The 19,778-nt window shown below is 37.8% G+C and overlaps 1 protein-coding gene across 12 annotated transcripts in view; it reads right to left on the reverse strand.

Annotated features, from left to right (window-relative positions):
- Positions 1 to 19,778, reverse strand: part of RBMS3 (RNA binding motif single stranded interacting protein 3) — a gene marked incomplete at its 3' end in the record, with an annotated part of 726,099 nt that overhangs the window by 133,874 nt on the left and 572,447 nt on the right. For all 12 annotated transcript variants that reach the window (XM_081246096.1, XM_081246094.1, XM_081246095.1 and 9 more), the window contains one exon: positions 5,712 to 5,818. In XM_081246096.1, coding sequence (XP_081102222.1) covers positions 5,712 to 5,818 — 107 coding nt within the window. The remainder of the gene's footprint in view (positions 1 to 5,711; positions 5,819 to 19,778) is intronic.

Raw genomic sequence — 19,778 nt, forward strand, 5'->3', positions numbered from 1 at the left:
ACTGATTATTTCGTGAGTCTGAGGCTTTCATTAAACAATAGGAAATTTTATAAATTAATAGCACTATTTATAAGGATTCTAAAAATTCCTTACACAGAAGAATTTGGTAACCTCACCCTTGAAATAGACTAGGATGCAGAAGCTTAAACCGTAGAATATGTAAGAAAATTCATTTGCTAATTCTTTGTTAAATCCAGAAAGTCACCAGTCGTGGCATCAGAATGCTTCTTCTGTCAAAGATAATAGTTTTGAAAGATACTGGAAAGTACTTGACCATGAGGAGTACTTTTCATAGCCACGGGAGGTTGTATAAGCACTTTTGTAAACGTCATGATTTGCCAGAATAGGTAGGTTAATAATTCATCTTCTTTCCCTTTAAAAACACCAACCACGTAATTCATCAGTAGCTCAATCTTTTCCTTGATGTCTACAAGAGTTCATGTTTTTCTTTTACTTTTTTTCTTTTTCTTTCATCTTCTCCATCCAAGTCCCCCTCTCCTTGCCAGCTCTTGGCTTTTTTGATTACATGACCTTCAAGGGAAAATTGGCTAGAAATTTGAAAATCACGTAATGTTCAGTGCCAAATAATGCTTGGAATGCAAATAACGATTGTGGATATGATCTTATAAAAACATTAACAAAACGTGGGTCAAAGTTTGTCATTCAGCTTGAAAGCTGTGGATTTGTGACTTAAACTCCAGTGTTTGACCCTGTTAGCCACTCAAGTAGAGTGCCTGGTAAATTACAATCAAAAGCAAACAATTTTGAGCATATCACTGACGTTGACACACGATTCCTTAAAGTTCAGAAAGAATTATTATTCTCAATTGGGCACATTAGAGGACTCAAGATTTATTAAATAACTCAAAGCTCAAGCTACTTCTCTTAACTTTATTCTCTCAGAGCCACTCAGCACCCATGAGCATGGATGCCTCTACGGGATGGGTGACAAAACAGAGCTTTCCAACTTTCAGGAGAATTGGGGGTGGGGTGGGGTTTAAATGTAGACAAATCAGCTACCTACCCTGAAAAACAAACAACCAATCAAATGAACATTTAATGGTTAGTAACATGACAAATGTGAGCTGATATTCCTGCGGCTGCTGTTTTTGTTGTTATTTTTGCTGTTATTTTGGCTTTGGCTTTCTTTAACTGTTGTGTAGGTACGAAGTCAGTTACAGTCAGTGATTTTATTTCTACAACCTAAATTGTATTCAATTCTACTTTTAATCTCCTACTTTGCCACTTTAGGTTCCAAGGGGGTAGGGAGTCTGTCTATATGTTTCCATCATGTCTATAGTATACAGTCTTGGATACTTTGGCTTCGACTTCATGTCACCAGCTGCATTAGCCCCTAACAAAAGTCAGCGTGTCCTTTGAAACTTTGAAGCTGGGCACTGACTTCTCCCCTCCAGCTAGGAAAGTCCTAGATAGCATATTCCTCCCGAAAGAGGCTGTTTCATCTACACTGAAAATCTGTTATTTAGTGTAGCCACTTTTATTATCTTATCTAGATCTTCTGGAGAACTTGCTGCAGCTTCTACATCAGCACTTGCTGCTTCACTTTGCACTTTGATGTTATGGAGATGGAGTCTTTCCTTAAACCTCCTTAAACCTCTGCTAGATTCAGACTCTTCTTCTGCAGCTTCCTCACCTCTTTCACCGTTCCTAGAATTGAAGAGAGTTAGGGCCTGGCTATGGATCAGGCTTTGGCCTAAGGGAATGTTGTGGCTGGTATGGTCTTCTATCCAGACAACTAAAACTGTCTCTGTGTCAGCAATAAGGCTATTCTGCTTTTTTATCATTCATGTGTTCACTGGAGTAGTGCTTTTAATTTCCTTCAAGAACTTTTCCTTTGTAGTGACTACTTGGCCAACTTTCAGCCTATCTGGGCTTTCGACATACCTTCCTCACTAAGCTTAATTATTTCTAGCTTTTGATTTAAAGTGAGGGATGTGGGACTCTTCCTTTCACTTGAACACTTAGAGACCATTAATTAGCCCAATTTCAGCATTGCCTCAGAAAACAGGGAGGCCCAAGAAGAGGGAGAGAGATGGGGGAATGGCCAGTGAGTGGAGCAGTCAGAACACACACACCATCCTATATGGACATGGTTCATGATGCCCCAAAACAATCACAATAATCACATCAAAGATCACTGATGACAGATCACTATAACAAATATAATAATAATGAAAAATTTTGAAATAGTGTGAGAATTATGAAAATGTGACACAAAGACAGGAAGTAAGGAAATGCTGCTAGAAAAATGGCACCAATAGACTTGCTCAATGCAGGGTTGCCACAAACGTCAATTTGTAAAAGACACAATATCTGTCAAGTGCAGAAAAGGGAAGTGCAGTAAAACGAGGTCTGCCTGAATGCAAGTCTAGTCATCTTCTACTCAGCCAGACTTTTAAGTGATGGGCAAAAATGTAAAACAGTGCCTTTCTTCAAAAAAAAAAAAAAAGTCTTTGCTTTGAAAAATACAGTACTTTCCATAAAAAAGTATGATTTTTGTTAACAGGTGATGGGTTTATTTTTTTAATGAACTAATAACTAATAATTTTTAAGAGTATAAAGGGAAACAAAGGCCAAAGAATTTGAGGAAGGCTGCATTAAGAAACAAAATGATAAGACTGTTATATAGTCCTTGGAAAGAGAGGGCTCACAGCCCCAATCCCTGGCCCTTCTGCTCATAGCTTTTGGTGTCACTTGAGAGAGTAGTTAATAACTTTAAAATATTCCAGTATTCTTCACTTATGCAAAAATATGTCTGCCAGCATATACTTACATTTCAAAACCTGGTTAATTTACACTAATTTATGTGTATAACGTGTTCAGTAATAGCATTTCACCAAACTATGTTAGAAGAACTGTTATCAAAATGCCACCCAGAATAAAACAGCTTTACATAATAAATTAAAATTTTAATTAGCCTATCAATTTTCATGTTTAAGGTACTTCAAAGTTGCTTGCAAGCCACTGGTTTTGTATCTGAAGCATTACCTCAGAAATCTTTTTCACACTATCATTTTTCACCTGACTCAAGAGAGAGGACAAGTAAACATTAGCCTCATTCTGGGCTATGATGATCTCAGGTTGTGAAGCAGCAGAATCTAAATTATCATTTTTTATTTTATCTAAGGCAATGATGATTGAAAGGTTTACCATTATTTTATATAACAAAACAAATAAGCAAAAACAAGCAGCCCAAATGATCGCCTTATAAAGTTGGAATGCCAAAGGGCTAAAAGGTGAATAAAACACAAAACCACCCACCAGAAATGGACTTCAAGGGAAGATGCATGTCTCAATCTGGGTGAGGGAAGGAAGCAAAAACTTCTCTCTAAGAATCTGACCCACAGTCCTTGCTTTGGTTAGAGTTTCAATTGATAAGATCTATGCGGTCAAAGACCTAAAGCAGAGAATGTAGATAGTACCCCCAGGTGACTTAACAAGAGAAAATACAAACTGTCTTGCCATTGATTATAAGAGGAGAGTCAATTTCAGCAGTGTCAAAATGTGGAAAAACAACAACAAAAATGTGTGTCTTAGAAACAATGAAGTACAGTAACTAGAACTGACTGGTTTATAAGAAATGATTAAATATTGCTTACATAGGATTAATTTGTATGATGTCATACCTTATACACCATACTAATATACATACTTTTATTTAGTCTAGCAAGTACTATGCAAGGGGAAATAGAAGAAAAAATATATGTAATAATGGGCAAAGTTATCCAATATTCTTGGTGTGTCTACTTCTAAGACCATAATCACATAATCACAGAGTAAAAGTTAACATGCTCATCTCAAAACCAAGATATCTGATAAATGTATTTTCAGTTCATGCCATTTCTTTTTCTGATTTCTTTCCTCTTAAATGTATCTGCATACTTGGAATATGTTTTTATTGGTCACAGATAAATTTATGATGCTCCCTTGATTTTCATATTCAACAAGAAAACCTATAGCTCTTAAAAAGCAACTTTTGAAAACAAAGATTAAGAATATAGTTTAAAACCTACATTTAAATTACAAGGTGCCTGGGTCCTAAATTTGACTCCACATGCTTCCATGGCAATAGTACATGCTTTATCATGCTCTAAACCCAGAGCCCTGGATTCTGTATACAGTAGCAGGGTGGCCGCTCTAAGTTTACATTTCTTTTATGTTTATTGGTTTGGTTTCTAAGAAGTGTAGACTCAAGTGAGGTGTCTTGCTGCAGTTGGTATCTATTCAGTGAATGGAATAATAATAGGAACTGAAATTTCAGTCATCATTGATAAGTTACCTAGTTAAATATTGAGGCTTTGCAGTTATGGTCTGTGATCCAGAAATCTCTAATCAGCAGTCATTTGACTCAAGTAAATTTTGAAAGATCAAATGAGTCTTTCTAGACCATGGATGACTGGCATGGGACCATTGTGAAAATGAGTGCTATCACAAATCACCTTTCTTCTGGGGGCAGTGGGCTACTTGCTAATCACAAACTGCCCACTAAAAAAACATGGTCACACCCTGCCCTCTTCTGTTTTGACTACTTTTCTAAAATTGAAATATTGAAACTCTTGGTGTTTTTTAATTAGCTTCAAGTGTTCAGTGGTGATTCTCTTTTTCCTTAAGGTAATGAGTTATAGATTATACAGTACTTAAACATAGCTATCCACTTTACAAGGGGTTTTGAGATCTGCATGGAAATATTCAAAACAGACTACAGTCTTAGAAACTGAAAAATGGCTAAAGGTTTTGCTGAGTAAAAAATCCCACCCTCTTTTCTTTCCTTACAACTGTAATCTCAGTGTTGAAAGTATAAAATGCTGCATCAAGTAGGATGCCTCTTAAATGATAAATGGATGAAGTAGATGCTTTGAATAGAAATACTAAATAAAGCTCTTCTGTTGAAATGATGGCCTTGGTACAAAATGGCATTTATTCAAGGCATTCAAACAACTCCATTCTATTTCACAAAGAATAAAAAGACCTCTTGGAAGCCCAGACACCTTTTCCTTGTCTTCTCACAACAAAAATAACCAACAGGAATCCATTCCCAAGTGGCACTGGAGCCATAAGCTTGCTTTTCTACTGTTTCGTGTTAGGAGAGTAAGGGATAATTAACTGTTAAGTGCTTTTCTCCTTGTTGGGAAAAGCAAAACCTTGTGTGTGCCTGCTTTTCTTTCTTCTTGACCAACAGAAAATGTCATATTTTATATTGATATATACATATATAAAACACATATCAACATGTTTATGAGCACATGGGCATTTCGTAACTACACATGTATGTGCAAGTGGAACATCTCAACAGTAGAATGAAAGAAATCTAAATTTTTGTTTTTTTCAAACACAAACATTTAACTCTATTGTTTTCACTGAGAATATTTTCTTAAGTAATCATACCCTCATTTTATAACTATGACACAATTATGGATCAATTCTTTGTGGCTAAGTCTTTCAGTGAGTATTATAGGGTTCAAGTTTGGTTAAAGACAGAAGACTTACTGTAGTGCAGAACTGAGGTCAATTTGGAAGTCCTATACTCCTCCTGAACTAATTTTATTCTGATTAAATCAATATAGGCCTGCTCATTTGCCATCTGGCTTTCTACAGGGCCTGGTTCTCTCACAGCCCCAGGTGTCTGTCTTGCCACCCTCCTGAGGGATGTCTGCGGCCACATTTCTGAGCACAGGTCAGTCAGGACTCACCTCTCCTTCCCTGGGCCAAGGCCTTCCATTCTGGGTGTATTTACTTTGATTCTGTCGCTTCTTTTGTCCTCCATCAGCGAATTTGCACAGTAAAGGCTCACTAGGGGCTGGGAAGATAAGAAACCAATTTTACATTAGCAAATCCCCTTTAAATATAAGTGATTATGTGAGTCACAGTAGTGCTTTGTAATGCATATCTTTTGAAGTCCTCTTGCTTCTGGAGAGACATTTGGCCCCCTTTTAGTTTCAACTCTGTTGGCGGCTGTTCTAACTAACTGGGCTTCAAAAAAGTACTGGCAGACCATAAAAGAATATAACAAATATTGTTGAAAAAATAATCAGTTGAAGCAGAATGTGAACTTGCCTTAGAAGTAAAGAGACAAGAATCAACCCCTTCCGATTATGTTGGTGTTAAAAACAAGACAATAAGCCTTAAATGGAGTCACTTATGCTAAGCCCCATGTCACCAAACAGAGACTTATAGTTTCAGCGTCTCTGAGAAATGGAATCTGAAACCAGTCCAGCAGGAATCCCTTGGTCAGCACTAGAGAGGTAACCTGCCTAACAGACCCCTGCATCCCTTAAAGCAAAGGGACCTTGTCACAACCAATCCACTTTTTGCTAGTATGCCTTTCTTGTCCCACTCTTTTCTGCCTATAAAAGTCTTTTATTTTGTACAGCTCCTGGGAGCTCCATTCTCTCTGCTGGCTGGGATGCTGCCCAATTCATGATCTCCCACATGTGGGCCTAATTCTTTACCCTTCCCTGTATCCTTGTCTTTTGCCATGAATGACTGCTGACTGAGGGGCTCAGTTTTTCTGAGTGCCTGCCATGTATATAGGAAGTATACATGTTATTAAACTCCTGTTTGTTTTTCTCTTGTTAATCTGTCATTTATTACAGGGGGTGTCTCAGTCAAGACCTAGAAGAGTAGAGAGAAAATTATTTTTCCTCTCCTATTATACATATGTGTATGTGTGTATATATACATTTAAAAGTCTTTTTTTGGTGAAACCTTGGAAGCTATAGAATTGGGGAGCAGCACTGGCAGGAAAAGAAAAGATTGAATGAACGATTAACCTTAAGATTTCTTTTACCCACTAGCATAAAAAATTGTGTAGAAGCATCCTTGAAACAAATATTACCAGATAACAATAGTCTAGCTTGCCAAGGATCAAATATAGATAGACTAGGAGATTCTGGATTTTAAACCTATCTTGAAGTTCACCATTATTGAAAAGAGAACTTTCAAAAAATTATTTTTAACACTAGGGGAAATTTAAAAAGTCATGGGGTGAGACTTTCTTAGCTTTTAACTGAGATATCTTTGCAAATTGTGTTTTGCAGTGTCTTAGAGGCTTCAAATATTTGCCACCCTGATATTCAAGGATCTTCATAAACTGGTAGGCTATGGAGGTTGACAATGACCTATTTGTATTTATTGACATTGCTAAGTTGAAACATCTGTTACTTTCTTAATCTGAAGATGATTATGATGGGAAAGAAGATAGGGCCACAATGTTTCACTAAATGAATTAAAAAAAACAACCCAGAAACAAATGCTCAAATGTGTCATTAGAATAAGATGGAGTATCCATAATATTACCCTTGAATTGCAAGCATGTCATTCTGATTGTTAGTTTCCCAGGGGACTATTTTATTCAGAGTGGAAGAGAAAACATTAGTAAATTATATTAATTAAATTTATATAATCTTCTAGTTCTCATGTAATTTCTAAACACCTGTAAGATAAAATCTCAACTCCTCAATTAGAAGATAAGAATTTGTGCCCTTAATCTTACCTTTCATCAGTCTCCTCCTCTCCCCCAGTGGTTTACAGTCCCCTCACCTCTAAATGCCTTTCCTCCTGCCTGAAATTTCCTTTTGCATCTCCCTCCTACCCCGCCCCCTGGACCCATACCCTCCATCTGGCAAACTACTAATCAACCTTCAGAATGTAGCTCAAATGTCACATTCTTCTGGAAGCTGTCTCTTATTACCCCATGTCACTTCAGAGTGAAATTCCCTAATGCTTACTTGGCAGATTTTTTTCACAGGTTCAATGATGTTTTGAAACAGAGAAGGACCCTGTGGGGCCCTCCTGGGCACAAATCCTTTCCGTGCCCTCCGTTTCTTCTTTGTAGGAAATAGGCTTCATTCAGCCTCCTTGACCTTCCCTGAGTTCCAAAGGGTAGATTCAAAGAGTTGCTAATCAGAGAGAGGAGAGAATGCAGAAACAAAGGAGGAGCAAGAACCTTTGTTCTTGGCAAGAACCAGTAGTGCAGCTGCCCTGGGGCAGGGTCCTGGTTCCTCCTCAAGGAATATACGGAACAATATATCTCTGAGTTCTTCTGCAGGAACTAAGGCCCCCACCCAGGTGGAGGATGATAACTTCAGGCCAAGCACAAAATTCCTGGATACCACCCTGCTACCTCACCACCAACCAATCAGAAGAAGGTCTATACACAGCGGAAGATAACAAAGACTCTGACCCCCTCCCCAAATGATTTTCCTTTAAAAACTTTCATGGTTGAGCAGAAACTTGGGAGTTGGTTCTTGGACACAAGTCCACCTTCCCCCCAGGTTACTGGTCTCCTGAATAAAGCAAATCTTTTCTTTTCAACCAACACTTGTCTCTTGAGTACTGGCTTTCCCCCCCCGCCCCCCCCCCCGGTATGCGGGCCTCTCACTGTTGCGGCCTCTCCCGTTGCGGAACACAGGCTCCGGACGCGCAGGCTCAGCAGCCATGGCTCATGGGCCCAGCCGCTCCGCGGCATGTGGGATCTTCCCGGGCCGGGGCACGGACTTGTGTCCCCTGCATCGGCAGGTGGACTCTCAACCACTGCGCCACCAGGGAAGCCCGAGTATTTGCTTTTGAGTGGTGAACAGCGGAAGCTGATTTTGGTAACAGTTTCTGTTAAGTCTTCTAACAGTAATAAGTAATTTCCAGGCTTGAAGGTGGAAAGTGATTATAACAGAGTTCTGGGTGAAGTTTGTGTGTGTGTGTGTGTGAAAATTGTTAACAGCATTTTGCACATAGATATACATAATACTTGACAGTGTTGCTATTCAGTGTGGCCCAAGGACCAGCAGCAGTGGTATCAGCACATGGGAGCCTGTTAGAAATGCAGAGTTGAGGGCCCTTTCCCAGATATACTGAATTAAAATCTGTATTTGCACCAGATCCCAAGGTGATTCCTGTACGCACTTAAGTTTGAGAAGCACTGATGTGATTATGACTGAATCCTTAAGGAAGGAGGAATATACCTTAGATGTTAAACATGAATCCTCTGAATAATGAGATGATTTCAGTAGCACAGAAATATTATATTGTCTACAATTTCCTTATTGCAGTATTATGATGCCAATTGATTTTGTTTAGTCTCTTTTAACAGTAGTTGAAATAGAGGCTAAATGAAGAAAAGGCCTTTGTGGAAGTGAGATGCAGTTATAAGCCACCGTTTGTAATGTGCTAGAAGACATTATGGTCTCTCATGTAAATGGGGAATATTTAAAATATAATTATAACAATGCATGGCAATAAAGTTGCATGGTAATTCTGAAGAAGTAATTACAATTTGCTTGCTTAGTGGAGTATTTCTAGTCTTCCAAACTCTGCATTAAACATAAAACATCGGATGCATAAACTGATGAAATAATCTAATGGTTTACAGGATTTGCTATTTTAAGCAAATGAACAGACGACAAGTATTTTGCTTAGAAAAATTAATGTAAAACACTATATATTGATTTCTATTTAAAACTTAACACAACTTCAGCTTTATGATTCACTAAAAATGTTTCTAACATTGTATCTTATAAGTAGATGTTGACATACATTTCAGTTAATATGTATTAACAGCAGAATTCCTGCTGTCCCTTAGAGAAATTGAACATTTTTCATTTTTAGCATTCAGTTTATTTAAATTCTTCTAGTATTTATATTGGATTTGTGGTGATGTTTTTAAAAAAATATCTCTTTATTATCATAACTTACAAGTCTGATGTTTTAAATATTAAATTTAAAAATTTCTCACCTCGGATAGATTATAAATCTTACTTCAGAAAAAAAAAAGTAGAGTGGGAGGAGCTGGTAGAGAGAGTAAGCTAATGACAACAGAAGCAGTTTATTGGGGGCGAGCTTAAAAAAATCTTTGTGTGAGAGTAGAGGGATGAGATGAAAACAAATTAAAAAACATTTCAAGAACTAAGATAAAATATGATAAAATTTTAATCTAGAAACTATCTTTTTTTTCAGGTATGGATATGAATTAGTTTTTAATTGAACTATCCCTGTGATATTCAGGGTGACTTGTACATTAAAAAGCCCTTCAGGGCTTCCCTGGTGGCGCAGTGGTTGAGAATCTGCCTGCCGATGCAGGGGACGTGGGTTCGTGCCCCAGTCCAGGAAGATCCCACATGCCTCGGAGCGGCTGGACCCGTGAGCCATGGCCGCTGAGCCTGCGAGTGTGGAGCCTGTGCTCCGTAACGGGAGAGGCCACAACAGTGAGAGGCCCATGTATTGCAAAAAAAAAAGCTGTTCATACTAATGAATTCAAAAACGATACTAATCAAAGGATGTTAAACTTAGAAACATTTTTAACACATTCATTCATTAATAAAAGGAAACTGAAAGCTATTCAGTATACATATATGTTTCACTACCCTGGACTCTGTACCTGAAAAAGTGGTCAGTCTAGAAGGAAAAAGACAAGTAAAAGGAATACTTTAATGGATGGCAATGGCTGTCATAATAGAAATATGAATCGGTATTTGGGGAACAGAGAATGGATGTCTGCCTCTAGCATGATAGCCATAGAACATCCTCTAGCTTAGAAATCACGTCCAATACCACAGAGCTTGGAAACGTCACAGTTCACATGCATGGTTCTCTCATGCCAAGTGCCAGATTATGACCTGAGCACAGGAAGGACTAATACCAAGTCTGGCTAAAAGCAGGCTTCTATCAAATGTTTGCTAAATGAAAATATTAATAAATGAGATGGATACAATGATAGAATATAGTTGAAACACTTTTAGAATTCCAGATGAAAACTGCCAGCACTAGAACTGAGAACAAAAAACAAAGAGCCTGGCTCAGCCCCCAGCCCTAGGTCCTTAGCCACTACTGTCACCAACAGGGTACCGTCAGGGGAATTTGGGATGAAAAACAGGATGCGGCACTCTGTGCTTTGGACAAACAGGCCCCTTAGACAGTTAGATGTAGAGGTCAGGGAGAATTTTAATGAGCCCCGATTCTTGCTTCTTCCCATTGATAGAAAAGCACTAAAATCATTAACTTAAGATATTTGTTCTTTGTGACTAGCAGTAATTTTGTATCAAGGTGTATGGTTGACTGCACATATTCCCAGGCCAAAAATCATACGTAAGCTAGTTTCTCCACTACCTTTTGGGAATAATTCCCTCAGAGCTTCTGAGAGGCTGTCTCCCAGGCCACAGTCCTCAGTAAGGTCCCTGAATAAAACTTTAACGACTCCTACGATGTGTGTTTTTCTTTAAGTTGACACAACAATGTATTTGGACTTTCAGCCCTTACTATAATTCTCCATGGTCCTTAAGCTTTCTGCTGTCTTCTGCCTGATCAGTATCTCTAATTCCTTCACATGCAGACAGAAGTAGCCTGTACTGATATGGGATAAATAATAATGATGTACAAGTTATGGATATAAGTCTGGTTCTAAATCTATGTTAGAACCCATGTCCTTATTTTTTTAATACTACCTTTAAAATACTTGCAGTTAGATGCAGAAAAGAAACTTATGGTTAGCAAGGGGGAAAGGGGGGACAGGGATAAATTGAGAAATTGGGATTGACATATACACACTACTATATATAAAACAGACAACTAATAAGGACCTACTGTATAGCACAGGGAACTCTACTCAATATTCTGTAATGACCTGTATGGGAAAAGAATCTAAAAAAGAGTGGATATATGTATATGTATAACTGATTCACTTTGCTGTATAGCAGAAACTAATACAACATTGTAAATCAACTATACTCCAATAAAAATTAATTTTAAAAAAGTGCTTTACAGTAGAAAAATAAAATAAAATAAAATACTTGCTGTTATATCCAGGAAAGTTTGCAGATGAATTCCTCTGATTTGTATGCACATGATTTGCTATTTTCTCTCCCACATATGCTTTATAATGATAAAGTTCATATGCATATATGTACATGTATATCTATAGCTACATATCTTCCTAGATGTAGAAACAGCAAGTCCCAACTCTAGACCACAATTGACATGACAAGCATTACTTGAAGGTTACAACACTGGATTATTATATTTTGGAGTTAGAAAGCCTTTTGCATATGGCAAAGTGGGCTATTTGGTTCCATTTCCTTTCAACTTCTATAGCCTGTTTACCATTTAACTATGTTTTTTATACTAAATGAGGTATAGTTATTTGGACAGTTCTTAGTTGTACTAAACTGCCATCCTGGAAGGCCTATAGTCCCTGTCTATCGTTTGATCTTAAAATGTATTTAATTTAAACTCTTTATTTTGCCAATAAGGAAGATAAAAGTTCAATGAATTGCTGGCTAAATTGTGGTAGCTGATGGAAACATCATACCCAGAACTGTGTATTCTGGATTTCTAATCAAACACTCTCTCCAACTGCTTACCTTCCACCTTCCCCATCAGAGGTAAAAAGAAATGAGTTTTGGGCAGTTCTTGTGCTTGAGTCATAACTTTGGGGTGGAGCAAAAAGACTGAATATTCACTAAGATATGATTACTGTGGTTCTCTGAGCACAGGTAGAATTAGAAGTGAAAACCAAGCATTCAATGAGACCTGCTAAGATGATTTGTACTGCCATTCTAATAAGTTTATTTTAACAGAATAAACAAATTACATGGGTAATATATATATTTTTTTCATATTTTATTTTATTTTTAAAAAACATCTTTATTGGAGTATAATTGCTTTACAATGGTGTGTTAGTTGCTGCTTTATAACAAAGTGAATCAGTTATACATATACGTATGTTCCCATATCTCTTCCCTCTTGTGACTCCCTCCCTCCCACCCTCCCTATCCCACCCCTCTAGGTGGTCACAAAGCACCGAGCAGATCTCCCTGTGCTATGCGGCTACTTCCCACTAGCTATCTACCTTACATTTGGTAGTGTATATATGTCCATGCCACTCTCTCACTTTGTCACAGCTTACACTTCCCCCTCCCCATATCCTCAAGTCCATTCTCTAGTAGGTCTGTGTCTTTATTCCCGTCTTGCCCTTAGGTTCTTCATGACCTTTCTTTTTTTCCCCTTAGATTCCATATATATGTGTTAGCATACAGTATTTGTTTTTCTCTTCCTGAGCTTTTTTTTTTTTTTTTGTGGTACGTGGGCCTCTCACTGTTGTGGCCTCTCCCGTTGCGGGGCACAGGCTCAGTGGCCATGGCTCACGGGCCTAGCCACTCCACGGCATGTGGGATCTTCCCGGACTGGGGCACGAACCCATGTCCCCTGCATCGGCAGGCAGACTCTCAACCACTGCGCCACCAGGGAAGCCCCTGTTTTTCTCTTTCTGACTTACCATGGGTAATATTTACAAATGTCAGACACATATGTACTCCTATCATTTAGGCCAAAGAAATGTAAAATGGTGGAAACAAATAAAAAGTTAATAACACTTAAAGAAAGTATAACTTGCATGTACACTCCCAATTTTATCTTTCTGAAATGGATTAGTGCTTATATTTAGTTGCAAATAAAATTCTTTATTATGGAAAGCAGGCTGACAGAAAAAGAAAATGCTCCAGAGTGACAACAAAAGCGGAACAGCTGTTTGACTAGAAAAAAATAGAGAAAAAACATAGTATGTTTTTTTTTTTGATAAATCATATTATGGCTAAGTAATTATCTCAAACTCACCTCTCTGTTTCAAGTATTAAAACAAACAGACTGGTGGTTGCCAAGGGGGAGGGCGTTGGAGAAGGGATGGAGTGGCAGGTTGGGGTTAGCAGATGTAAGCTTTTATATATAGAATGGGTAAACAACAAGGTCCTCCTGTATAGTACAGTGAACTATATTCAATATCCTATGATAAACCATCATGGAAAAGAATATGGAAAAATATATATATGCATAACCGAATCACTTTGCTGTATAGCAGAAATTAACAACATTGTAAATCAACTGTACTTCAATTAAAAATTTTTTTTTAAATTAAAAAAAAGGAAACAAACAACAAGGCACCATCTTTTTCTTACTTGTAACAATTCTCTGATAATTCTTTTCATATAGAAAAATTTATTCTTAGAAGAAAAACCAAACCTTGTTTAGGGGAATAACATAAGAGAGAAAGTTAATGATTCACGTAGATGAGACGCAATGTACATGTTGGAGGTACAATTGGTTCCTTCTGACTGAAACCTCATCTGTGCTGAGTGAAGACACCAAGAAAGTGCAAAGCACAGGTACTTCCAAGAAGCACCAACTGACTAATCTACAACTGGCTGACTTACCTGTCCAAAAACAGAGAGGGGAAGCTTGTGTAGTTGGAAGGCAAAACATCAAAGGAAAATGTTTCTAAGATAAAGAGTCTTTAAAACAAGGAGAATCTTATTTACTGACCAAGATGGACCATATCTGGTCTTGTCTTCCTCCTCCCCTCCCTCATATTTCCATGGTGCTGTACTTGCCCCTGATAGACCTCTTTGCATACTATGTGTAATCTTTATAGATTACTACACACTCTATGTGACATGGCACTTTTTATTAGAAAGAGGCACAAAGAAGAAAAAATATACAGCAATAATCTTATAGTACAGATATCCCTTTGATATTAAAAATCAATAAACACATAAACAAAAGAAGGACATTCTTGGTAGTAAATTCAAATTATACAAAGGTGAAAAACAAAAAGTATAAGACCCCTCTCAACTCCCCCCATTTTCTTATAATTCCTTCCAGGAAAATGTATAAATATATACCTACTAATCCATCTTCCAGTTATCTGGTTCTTTTTTTTTTAAATTCCAAAGGGGACACTCAGAATGTGGGTTTTATTGTTTGTTTAATTATATATGAAGAGTCAGCACATATCATCCTTTTGAAATGCTGCTCAGTATTGTAGCATAATTATCATGTACCATAATTTATCAATGTCCATCAATAGGGGACCAGCTAAATCTCATTAAATTTCCATAATGTGTGTCCATGTTCTTCTCCACTATTAGGAGAATTTGATTTGATTGGAGTCGGGAGCTGGGTCATATTCACCTTTGCCCAGCATCCACCCCAGTGGCCTAGCAAATTGTCTGACAGAAGCACACAATTCACTATCTGCTGATCAAATTATTAAATACATGCAGACAGATAGACAAGAAAACTTAAGATTCCTTACATTAATGAAATTCTTAAGGATTTAAGAGTGAGAGCACAACCTTTTCCTCTTTTAAGAGAGAATAGAGTCCCATAATTTCCATATTTAAATATACCTAGCCAGCCTGCTTGAAAAATCAAAAAACAAGAGAGAATTTCAAGTCCTAGTCCCAGGTATAACTCTAATTTCACATGGAGCTCATGTTACCTGCCCTAAAAACAAATGGAGGGGGAACCAGAGTGAGGAATCTTATAATGAAAAACATCAGAATTTTTCCCAGTATCCACTTACAATCCTCCACCAAGGAAGCAAACACATATGCACCCCCAAACTGAACCCAAACTCAGGTCAAGAAAACATAGGTCAATTTCCTGTATGCTGTTTCTAAGCATATATTACCTGGGCTAGAGACTGAAAGAATTCCCAAAATGCAGTGAACTGAGTTAGTAGAAATAAATATGTCCCAGTTTCAAAGGGAAAGCTGTATATAACTGGGTAGGTATCTGTTTACAGGGCTCCAGGCATCAGCTGGGAGGAGAACGTCCCTTCCGTGGATGAAGGATTTACGGGGGCAATGGCTTGAGACCGAGCTTTTTCTAACTCAGGATTCAAGGAACTAAAATTGTGACAATTTGAAGACTGCTTTCATGGAGCCTGAATCACTTACTAATCGATACTAAGTAAATTTAACCGAGACACTAGAAACTGCGTTCTTCAAAGATGTGTCAGGGCTTCCCTGGTGGCACGGTGGTTGAGAATCCGCCTGCCGATGAAGGGGACACCGGTTCGTGCCCCTGTCCAGGAAGATCCCACATGCCGCGGAGCGGCTGGGCCCGTGAGCCACGGCCGCTGAGCCTGCACGGTCCGGAGCCTGTGCTCCGCAACGGGAGAGGCCATGACAGTGAGAGGCCCGCGTACCACAAAAAAAAAAAAAAAAAAAAGATGTGTCAAAGACCATATGTGCCGTAAATGTCTACAGATAAATCTAAGGAGTCATACAAGGAATCAGTCCTTGCTATGGAGGAGTTGAGTGTAAAAACAATGCATATGAATGGCTCTAAAATAGAATATCCGTTTGTTCCTGCTACAGAAGCAAAGGGATAAAACAGTTTAGGGCTAGACTACCCCAGAGGAAGACTGAGTAACTACCCTAAATTCATTTTTCTTAAATAGGTATCAATTCTTCCATTGGGATTGGACATTAAAGGTATTTTATATGGATTTCTATTGCCTATAGATCTTCATATAATGCAAACTTTTTCATGCTAATCTTCCATATGTCCACCTATAGGATAAAGTCCAAACTCCTTAGCACAAAATGCTATCCAAAATCATGACCTAAATATACACATCTCTATTTCCACTTACAGGACTACTCAGAAAAGGTTGAGACCTTTCACACCTTCCTAGATTTGCTTATACTGATCCTTCTGTCCTGACTGGCTTCCCAATTTTCCCACTTAATCATTTTCATAGAATCTTTCCTGACCTCTTTATCCACATCCCCTGCCCCAAGTTCCCATAGAGAGACCTTAGCATTAATTAATGTTTTAATACATTCATTCAATTAATTCATCCAACCTTTCCTGAAATACTTTCAAAATTAATTTGAAACATAAGTGCTATCTACCAGGTATTGTGCTATCCATGAAAGATTTAAACAGGGAATAAAATGGACACATTTATTCCCACACAGTTCTAGCCCTTAAAGAATTTTCTTTCTGATAGCAAAATAGACATTAAACAAGTGATAAAAAAATTGCAAGTCAATTCCAACATCTTCCTGTGTGCATCTACCATATATAGACATCTAATTTGGCATGTCTAAAACACTGCTGCTCGCTCAGGTTTATATGTCTTTCTCTACCAAATCAAAAACCTCTTGAGGGTAGGCTCCCTGCATTATTCATCTTTGTTTTCCCCAAGCATAATGTAGCTTCTGGAACATAGTCAATTACACACACACACACACACACACACACACACACACACACACACAATTTTAGTAAGCATGCCTATTTTTCATTTTTAGGGCAGAAGACACCCAGAAAACTGTCCCATGACTTGACAACAGAAAGCAAGGAGGATCATTCCTTCTGCATCTACTCAGCTAAATAAGCCAAGACTGTTCTTCAGTCCAGTTGGGCAGTGGATAATATCTGTCAAGTTTTTAAAATATTTTTGCCTGAAGAGAGTCTCTAAATTTCTTAATAATACAGTTGGTGTTTAATAAGTCTGCAAGGAAGGCTTTTTTATCTAAATTAGGCATGGAAAACTTTTCCTGGTTTCTTAAAGATTATTTCAAATTTGGCTACTGTAAGCAACTGTGGTTTGATAATACGTTCTTTTTTAACTTAAAAATAATCATAATCAAAGAAGTAAACACTTTGTATCGAACACAGCATGTATTTCCTGGACATGGTGATTAGATATAAAACCTGTAGCAGCAGTCACCAACCAGGGATATATAAAAGCTTTCCTGGGGGCTTCCCTGGTGGTGCAGTGGTTGAGAGTCTGCCTGCCGATGCAGGGGACACGGGTTCGTGACCCGGTCGGGGAAGATCCCACATGCTGCAGAGCGGCTGGGCCCGTGAGCCATGGCTGCTGAGCCTGCGCGTCCGGAGCCTGTGCTCCGCAACGGGAGAGGCCACAACAGTGAGAGGCCTGCATACCATAAAAAAAAACAAAAAAAACCCCCAAAAAACTAGAGTGGTCCAGATTATCCCCTTTACTGGACTTAATAGAATCACTAATCTGCTTCATGAGAAAAAGAATTTTAAATGAGTCACTGATACTTCACTTTACTGGTTCAAGACTTAACATAGAAAATTACAGATCTTGGCCCAGGGAAATTTTCATCTCTGCCCATAATAACAGGCCTTCAGTTGCCAAAGGCAAGGGTTTTGTGCGCTGAAATTGGAACTCTGACCCTGAGATAAAAAGTCATAACCAGTAAGCTCAAAGAGAGATTTCAGTACTTGCAGGACTTAACATGGAAACAAACGTGGGTCAGATTATTTATCCACACAATGTGTATCTTGTACAACAGTATATCTTAGATCAGGGGGGTAGAACCTCCTGCTCAATATAAACTATTTTATTGGACATGCTTGAAAAGATAAAAGGCAGGTTTAATTCATCATTCTAAATGGTTTCTCCATTTATCTCTCCAAAGCAGGCTTTCCCAAGATTATGTCAGGTAAGAGCTTCCCTGAAATGACAAATATATTTACTCTATACTCCTTGTTATCATGTATGTCATACTATAAACCTCTTGTATCTCTCATTTCTTCCTGGATACAACATCAAATGGGCATGGCAGTAGATTACAGCAACCCATACTTAATTAACTCAAAATTTCAGCCTAATATTTTATTTCATTAGAAAAAAACCTGACCTAGTTATTTTTAAAATAAGGGAGCTATATAAGCCTGTTATGAGTAAAAACTACTCTTCCTGGTATTTGGGCCATGGATGAATCCTCAAAAGAAAATGAATTTTCCCTGTTTCTGACCCTGAAGTAAAATGTATTTGCCTCCATCAGTAAGTCATCTTTGTAAATTCTATCAGATGTTTCCTTGGAGGGCATTTATGAACTTCTAACTTCATAAATCTAAGAGGTTTCCTTTCTTTACCTCCACATCTTTACCAACCTTTAGCTCTACTTTCAAAATGCATCCCAAATCTTTCCACTTTTGTCCATCTCCCCACCCATCTAATTTGTTCAAAAGTACCAGGGATTAGCAGATGTATGCTATTATATATAGGATGGATAAACAACAAGGTCCTAGCAGAGAGAGCTATATTCAATATCCTATGATAAACCATAATGGAAAAGAATATAAAAAAAAGAACATGTATATATGTATAACTGAATCACTTTGCTGTACAGCAGAAATTAACACAACAATGTAAATCAACTATACTTCAATTAAAGAAAAAGTACCACTATGTCTTTCTGGGATTCTGCAATAGCCTCTATTACTGGTTTTTTTGTGAAGTAGTCAGTGAAATAAAGCAAAAATCAGGTTGAGTCCTTCTCTTGCTTGAAAACCTCTGATAGTTTTTCATCAAATTTAGAAAAATTAAAATCAAACTCTTTTCATAGCAAAGGTCCCTCCTTATCTCGATGACCTCATTTCTAACCACTCTGCCCATCGCTCACTCTGCTCTAATGACATTTAATGAGTCAAGGTGCTTTGTACTTGGAATTCTGCCAGGCAGCCTCTTCTACCAAATACCTTGGTGTCATTCAAATCGCAGCTGAAATGTTGCTTCTTCAGAGCCATCTCTGATCTTACAAAATGAAATATTCACCAGTCTTTACCAAATCCTTCTGTTTTTGTACATTCATAGGAATTATCATGATCTGAAATTACACAGTTCATTTACCATTGCTTGTTTATTCCCTGTTTCCCTCGTCACTGTTCCAGAATCCAAATTCCATGAAGGTAAAGACCTTGCCTATCTTGTTTATTGCTCATCCCTAGCCTCTAGAATTCGGTGGACACTTAATAAACACCTGCTGAGTATATAATTAATAATTGTATATATCTGTCACAAATGGAAAAATCAATATTTTATTAGCATATAAATGCTAAAATGAATCAAGGTATCTTAACACCATTGCATTAAAAACACACACAAATAGGCATTTAAATGGTTTGAATCAACTGGTAGATCCAACGAAGGGTAAAAATGTGCA

This window comes from Mesoplodon bidens (genome assembly GCF_964165515.1).
Source record: "Mesoplodon bidens genome assembly, chromosome: 10".
NCBI lineage: Eukaryota > Metazoa > Chordata > Mammalia > Artiodactyla > Ziphiidae > Mesoplodon > Mesoplodon bidens.